The sequence below is a fragment of the Rutidosis leptorrhynchoides genome, chromosome 2, assembly GCF_046630445.1.
Source record: "Rutidosis leptorrhynchoides isolate AG116_Rl617_1_P2 chromosome 2, CSIRO_AGI_Rlap_v1, whole genome shotgun sequence".
In the NCBI taxonomy this organism is placed as follows: Eukaryota; Viridiplantae; Streptophyta; class Magnoliopsida; order Asterales; family Asteraceae; genus Rutidosis; species Rutidosis leptorrhynchoides.
In genome coordinates this window covers 710790628-710796717 of record NC_092334.1, presented here as the reverse complement: position 1 = coordinate 710796717, position 6090 = coordinate 710790628, and the positions used below count along the sequence as shown (strand labels likewise).

The 6090-nt window shown below is 34.4% G+C and overlaps 1 protein-coding gene and 1 long non-coding RNA gene across 6 annotated transcripts; both read left to right on the top strand.

The window, feature by feature from the left end:
• The first annotated feature begins 253 nt into the window (after positions 1-253).
• LOC139894204 (uncharacterized) lies at positions 254-800 on the top strand. The gene is made up of 3 exons (XR_011774849.1): positions 254-273; positions 392-460; positions 557-800. It is a non-coding gene; the product is annotated as an uncharacterized lncRNA (long non-coding RNA).
• A 599-nt stretch (positions 801-1399) lies between these two features.
• Positions 1400-5877, top strand: LOC139894202 (nuclear transcription factor Y subunit A-3-like). Of its 5 annotated transcripts, none has more exons than XM_071877415.1 (7): positions 1400-1577; positions 1691-1725; positions 2564-2821; positions 3718-3818; positions 4231-4302; positions 4402-4572; positions 5418-5877. In XM_071877415.1, exons 2-7 carry the CDS (start codon positions 1701-1703, stop codon positions 5724-5726), a joined length of 936 nt encoding a protein of 311 aa, XP_071733516.1. In that variant the 5' UTR covers positions 1400-1577; positions 1691-1700; the 3' UTR covers positions 5727-5877. The 5 variants fall into 5 exon arrangements, with proteins under 5 accessions (XP_071733516.1, XP_071733514.1, XP_071733515.1 ...); XM_071877413.1 differs by having other exon boundaries at positions 1669-1725; positions 2477-2821; XM_071877414.1 differs by having other exon boundaries at positions 1400-1725.
• The last annotated feature ends 213 nt before the right edge of the window (positions 5878-6090 follow it).

The window sequence follows — 6090 nt, the reverse complement described above, 5'->3', positions numbered from 1 at the left end:
ACGTATTACGAATTTGAGGAGGGCTTTAGAAAAAGGAAAAGAGATTTAGTAACATCCCTTTGATCACTTCGGGTCAATATAATAATTTGAATTTCCTCTGTTTTATTTGATACTTTATAAATAATAATGTTTATCATCTGTTTCAAATCCATTTATCATTGTCAAATCCACTATACAGGTGATTACCACATCTCAAAGACATCTTTTTGGTGTAGTACGAATTAGGGTTTTGATATTCAGATAAAATGTTGATATGTTGATGTCAGTTTAAAGGTATGTTCATCAGTCCTTTTCTGATATTATATTTTTTGTTTGATTACTAACGATTTGTGATTTTTCTTTTGAAAATAATTTTTTGTTTGATTTCCATCTGATTATATCAACCTAGCAGTTAGAAGAGTAACATGTAACATTCAGGTCGCTGTGTAGCTTCGTGGTTGTGTTGTGCTAACAATCTCAGGTACTGTGGTCCGTTTTACCTTTGGCTTTACTAACCCAATTGTCGTCCCTCCCACTTTCCAACTTTCAATAACACTCTCCATATTGATTCGTGCAGACATCTCACCACCAACCGAGTTCACTTTTGGAGCTGCTATCCAGACTCAAAACATCCCACAAAAAATCAAGTCATTTGGGCCACGCTCTGTCAATCAAAGTGCCACATGTGTATCAATGTATAGTTTGTTAGTTGTTGGTATTTGTTCTTTTTATTCGAGTTTTCTTGAATTTCAATTGTTTGTACAAATCTTATGAGAAATCACGAATGTTATAATAAGTTTGATGATCACACATTGTGCTTTTGCCCCCTTTAAAGTTGGATTGTAAAGGGTGAATTGAAGGTATTTTCGCATGGTAGAATCACATATTTATAAGGCTGCCATACCTTATATTTTAGATAACTTGTATCTACAATTTTCAGCCTCTATAGATGCAACTCGACAGCAAATGCATGAAAGCCACACCCTTAAGGGTTTTATGGTCATCTTCCTTCTTTAATGCTTTAATATGCGTTTTGTGTAAAGCAAAAAACTTAACCATATTATATTTATTTTGTCTACAAAAATACTTGTGATACACTCTTTATAATACCCTTAATTCATATAGCATATACATTTTCAATTTGTTTGATTAAGAGTCGCCGTACACGCACGATCTCTAAAGGCTAGTTCATGTAATAAAGACAAGAAAGCAAACATAAAATATAGGGAAATCTTTGATGGGAAGGGGAGTATAACCCACGCACGAAACTCAACGCGTGGCGACTTATCCTGAACCCTATAGGGGCGGCTGATTCAGAGCGACAGAGCATAATTTATTGTTATTATATTATAAAAAATAAAAAATAAAAATATATAAAGAAATACTAGCATTACTATTTTATCGCATGATTCATATACACTACTGTACTTTTTTTTTCACTTATAAATTCAATTATATTATTTTCTTCACAACACGACAAAAACCAACTCAAATTCCTTGAAAATAAACTCACATGTTTAAACAACTCCTCACCGGAACAACTGCTCCTCTTTGCTTCCGGTAATATCTTCCTGCCGGACCCCTCAATACACGGCCGTGTAAACACCTCACTCTCTTTTTGTCGTTTTCTGCCTTATCTATATACATACAACTTCCTATATCTATATCTTTTTATATATCTATACTTAGAGAGAGAAACCCCAAGTTTCAGGAAAGGAGGCATGCCTGGATTTCTCCCAACAAAAAGTATAATTTCTTCTTTCTTGTTTTGTTTTGTTTTTTTTTTTTCTTAATCTTGAACCCATTTTTGTGTTGACTTTGACCGTTGATTTTGGTAAGTTTTTAATTGAATTGTATCTGCATGTTAGTCTTTGATGTCTGATCTGGGTATTTATCCAAGATTCATGAAGATTATTATGTCTTTGATGTCAAGTAATTACTTAGTATTTTTGCTTATGTTATGCTTGGGTTCTTGGTATTTTTCCTTTAAAATTGGTGACTTTATCCTTTTTATTTCTTCCTGATCTTGACTTTGAAGACACTCTTTGTGCTGTATCCTTCTTATTGATCCATTAAACAATTTCTGGGACCCAAGGGACCCACAAGAAAAATGATATGATAGTTGCTAACCTGTTGTGTTTGTGGTTACTTTGTTCTTGATTTGTTCTACAATGTCCTTAATAGTTAATCTTGTGAGTTATTTTTAAAAAAATCATTTACACTTATTTAAATATTTTTTTAATTATGGGATCAGCACTTCTTATAAGTTTAAGCAACTAAACTTATATGCTTAGTTTACTTAATAAGAAACTAATTTTTACTAACATTATTAGTGGAATGTCGGTACAAGATAAGCATCTAGTTCTTCACATTATCTTGTTAATTTAAGTTAATAAGATTCTGCCACTTTGTTTAGCCTTTTTTTTTTTTTTTTCATAATGGATTAATTTATTTAGAGCCCTTTTGTGCAAAATGATGATAAAAGATAAATCAACAGGTAACATCATTTTGAGCCACTTGTTTTAAAAGTTATTTGTAGTAACAAAAATCATGCACAAATTGTTTAAGAAGAACTATGATCCAGGTGCTGTTGTTGGTTACCCGTCTCAGTGGACTGGTGCGGATTCATTTGTTGACCAGTCAACGTTGTCTAATAACTTAAGTTTGAAGATGGGCCGATCTTCAACACCACATCATCAGAATACAAAGCAACTAGGTCTTCAATTTCAGTTTCAAGATCAAGATTCATCTTCAACTCAATCCACTTGTCAATCTTACCCTGAAGTAGCTAGTGCTGGAGATAGCTATCAGTATGGGGAAAACAAGTTTTCAATTCAATCCGGTAATTTTAATCTATTGCTTGCTACTAATATGGTTAATTGAATCAATAAGTGATTTGATTTTATAAGTTGTGTTGAGTTGTTAAGATTTTTGTTTAAGTTGGGATTAGGCCCTAACATGGATATGGGTTTTTGGGAAATGGAACAACATGAAGGGCCCATACTGGTGGCAAAATGGTTGGGCCGGCAATGTGTTAAGAAATTTTATTTTTGATATGGGTCAAAATGGGTTATACTGACCTAAGACACTTATCTTTGATAATTGATGTGTTAAATATGATTAGAATAAATATACTAATAAACGATTTATACAATTTGTGTTTGCCTAGAGCAGTTTAAGAGGTTGTAACTTTTAATGTATGCTCCGAAAATACACTTTTAATGCCTATCAACCCATTTACCATTTACATTTTACCTAATTGCTTCATTCAACAGGCCGACCTGTTAGAGTATCAAGTACAGTATATCCCAAGTTCTCCACTTATAAGTAAATGGGTCAATTTCGTAACTTCGTTAGGCATGGTATCCATGTACATCCCTGAAATCTATCTTTGTGTAGAAACATTAATAAATAAAAGATTTGTTTTTTGTATAGCACATTTTCCTTGGACGAAGTTCACTATGGTAAAATGCTTACCCTGGTATAAACAAGTGAAATGGAATTACATGATGTTAACAAATTTATAGTCAAATGCTATATCATTATATTTTGCACTGTTGGCTAAAAGTTGATTCTGTTAATTTGAACTCTATTACTTGTTGACTACAAGTGGCTCGGCTCATGAAGCTCAAAACCTTTTCTTTTTGCTACAAGTATGTGTGAATATTGACTGCTTTGATTCATTCATAACCTCATAATAATTTGTTTGTTTGGTGTTTTTCCATTCCTTTTAAGCAGCTAATAACGGGACACATGAAGATGGGAGTGTTGGGTCAGTTTTGCCAATATGTACTCAGGAATTTGCTATAACATCTCAAGCTGATCGTAGGCAGCCATACGTAAGTTGAAACTAACCACCTGTCACTTGCAAAATTCAGGGGCTGGCACTAACGGTGGCGACACAAGTTGGGTTTAAGCCGAAATGTTCGATGTCGTACAGCAGACTGAAACGGTTGGCTTGACCCAATACATATTTTGTAGGAAACCCGTATACTTTCTATAAATAATTACGCTGTCAATTATGATTACCAAAATTATACTTCGTTTTATTCTAGTTATAGTCCAACACTTGAAAAAAAGTGTTGTGTGATGTTTTATGGGCATTAAAAACAAAACTTATGACCCATTTGAGGGTATAAAATTACGCAAATCGATTGATTAGTAAGTAAATGGCTCAGATCAGCTACCTAGTCTTTATACTTATATCAACTCGGCCTTTTGTCTAACGATGTTTTGTCATTTCTATTTCAGGCTTGTATGCCACTTCTGTATCCTGATCCGTACCATCATGGGCTGTTTGCACCCTATGGTTCACAGATCATGGTGAGCACATACATACTAATCTTATTTTACGTTTTAGTATTTGTAGTTTTTTCAAATTTCATATCTTTATGACTTTTCTCGGTGTTTACTTATCATCAGTATCCACATCCTCATGGAATGAGCATCACATCTACTAGAGTGCCACTGCCACTTGATTTTGCACAAGATGAGCCGATTTATGTCAATTCAAAACAGTATAATGCTATTCTTCGCAGGAGACAGTATCGGGCTAAACTTGAGGCACAAAACAAGCTTATAAAACCACGCAAGGTATGCACCATATGCCTCTGTTTGTTACTCTTTAAAACCAGTTTGAGTTAAAATGGGTGGTGTCAGGGCCGGCCTGCAATTTTTTGGTGGCCCTATGATTAGAATTTAGGTAGCGTAAAACGAAGGTTAAGGAATTCTTTTTCATTCTGAAATCTGTTTCTCGTTATATATAGTGTTTTTAGGCGCATATTTTAAAAGTTACTAAATATATATAGCATAGTAAAAAATTTAACAAACGTGTAATGTATACGTTTATAATTTTTTTGTAGAAGTATTTAATAAATAAATCTGCATAATATATTCCATAAATTAGCAAACATATAATGTATAGGTTTAATGGTTTTGAAAGTAAAATATGGAAAAGCACAGATTCATAAACAAAACAGTCGGGCAGTCCACGAGGGTCGAACTTGTGTCCAAAGAAACGGATTCAAAACCACCAATCCAACCAATCTTTCATTTGAAATTTTTTACCAAGTAATACATAATCGATTTTTGGAGTCCTTTTAAAAAGTTGTGCCCTGGGCCGGTCACCTGCTGATAACCAAGCATTGGGTGGCGTTGAAACGAGTCATTTTTGGTTTGTATCAGGCCACGCCAGGTTCACTGCAAATCTTGTTCGTTTTGAAAATATAGTTTTCGTAATAAACAACTAGTGTGCAGTACAATTGAAAAAATTTGTTTCAGATTTAATATAAACTCCTGACTAATTTGATTTACTTTAGAATGTTTAACACGTCAATATACTTTTCGGCCGAGTTTCAATCCGTTTCCTTTATCAGCTAGTTTAAAATCACCACTAAATTACTTATTTTCTTTCTTTTTTTTTTCTGAAAACTTGACAGCCATATCTTCATGAATCTAGGCATGCTCATGCGCTCAAGAGGGCTAGAGGGCCTGGTGGTCGGTTTTTGAACTTGAAACAGATTCAGGAAAACCAACCTGGTGGTGGTGGCTCAAATAATGAACATGATGGTCGCTGTTATGAAAATAATGATCGTGGTGGTGGTGGTGGTGGTGGTACAGGTTCGGATATTACTAGTTGTGTTTCTAATGGAGACAACTTCTTCCGCCAGGAAGAACGCAAGTTTCCCATCTACAATTCACAGGCTGGTGGGTCCAACAATGGTGGGACGCACCACATGTTTCGCTGATGAAGCGAAGCGACTCAATGAATTCAGCAACTAACTGTTTGTTTTGTTTGCTGGTTCATAAGGGAAGTCATCCTTGGCTCTTTATTTTCTGTCATTAGTTCCGGTACGAGTAGGTTGTTTATTGTCAGTAAAGCATGACAAGCGCGATCAAGCTTGTGATATTCTTCTAATATTGGTTGTCAATTCTGATTGGTATGTTTTTACACTTGAAGGAACAAAACATTATGGCTGGGTTTATGTCTGTAAGACGAACTATGTTTAAGATTAGGATGCTTAAGATGTTGATGTAATCTTGTATTTTGAAGCTATTCCTTTCTTACCCTCATAGTTAGTTTTCATATTGAATCATGTTGAAGGCATTCGT

Bases quoted from the DNA above. Each gene is read 5' to 3' on its own strand.
- LOC139894202 (XM_071877413.1), top strand. From the start codon at position 2,530: ATGCACAAATTGTTTAAGAAGAACTATGATCCAGGTGCTGTTGTTGGT. The intron at 2,822-3,717 runs GTAATTTTAATC...CCTTTTAAGCAG, and splicing joins CAAGTTTTCAATTCAATCCG to CTAATAACGGGACACATGAA. The intron at 4,573-5,417 runs GTATGCACCATA...AAAACTTGACAG, and splicing joins AGCTTATAAAACCACGCAAG to CCATATCTTCATGAATCTAG.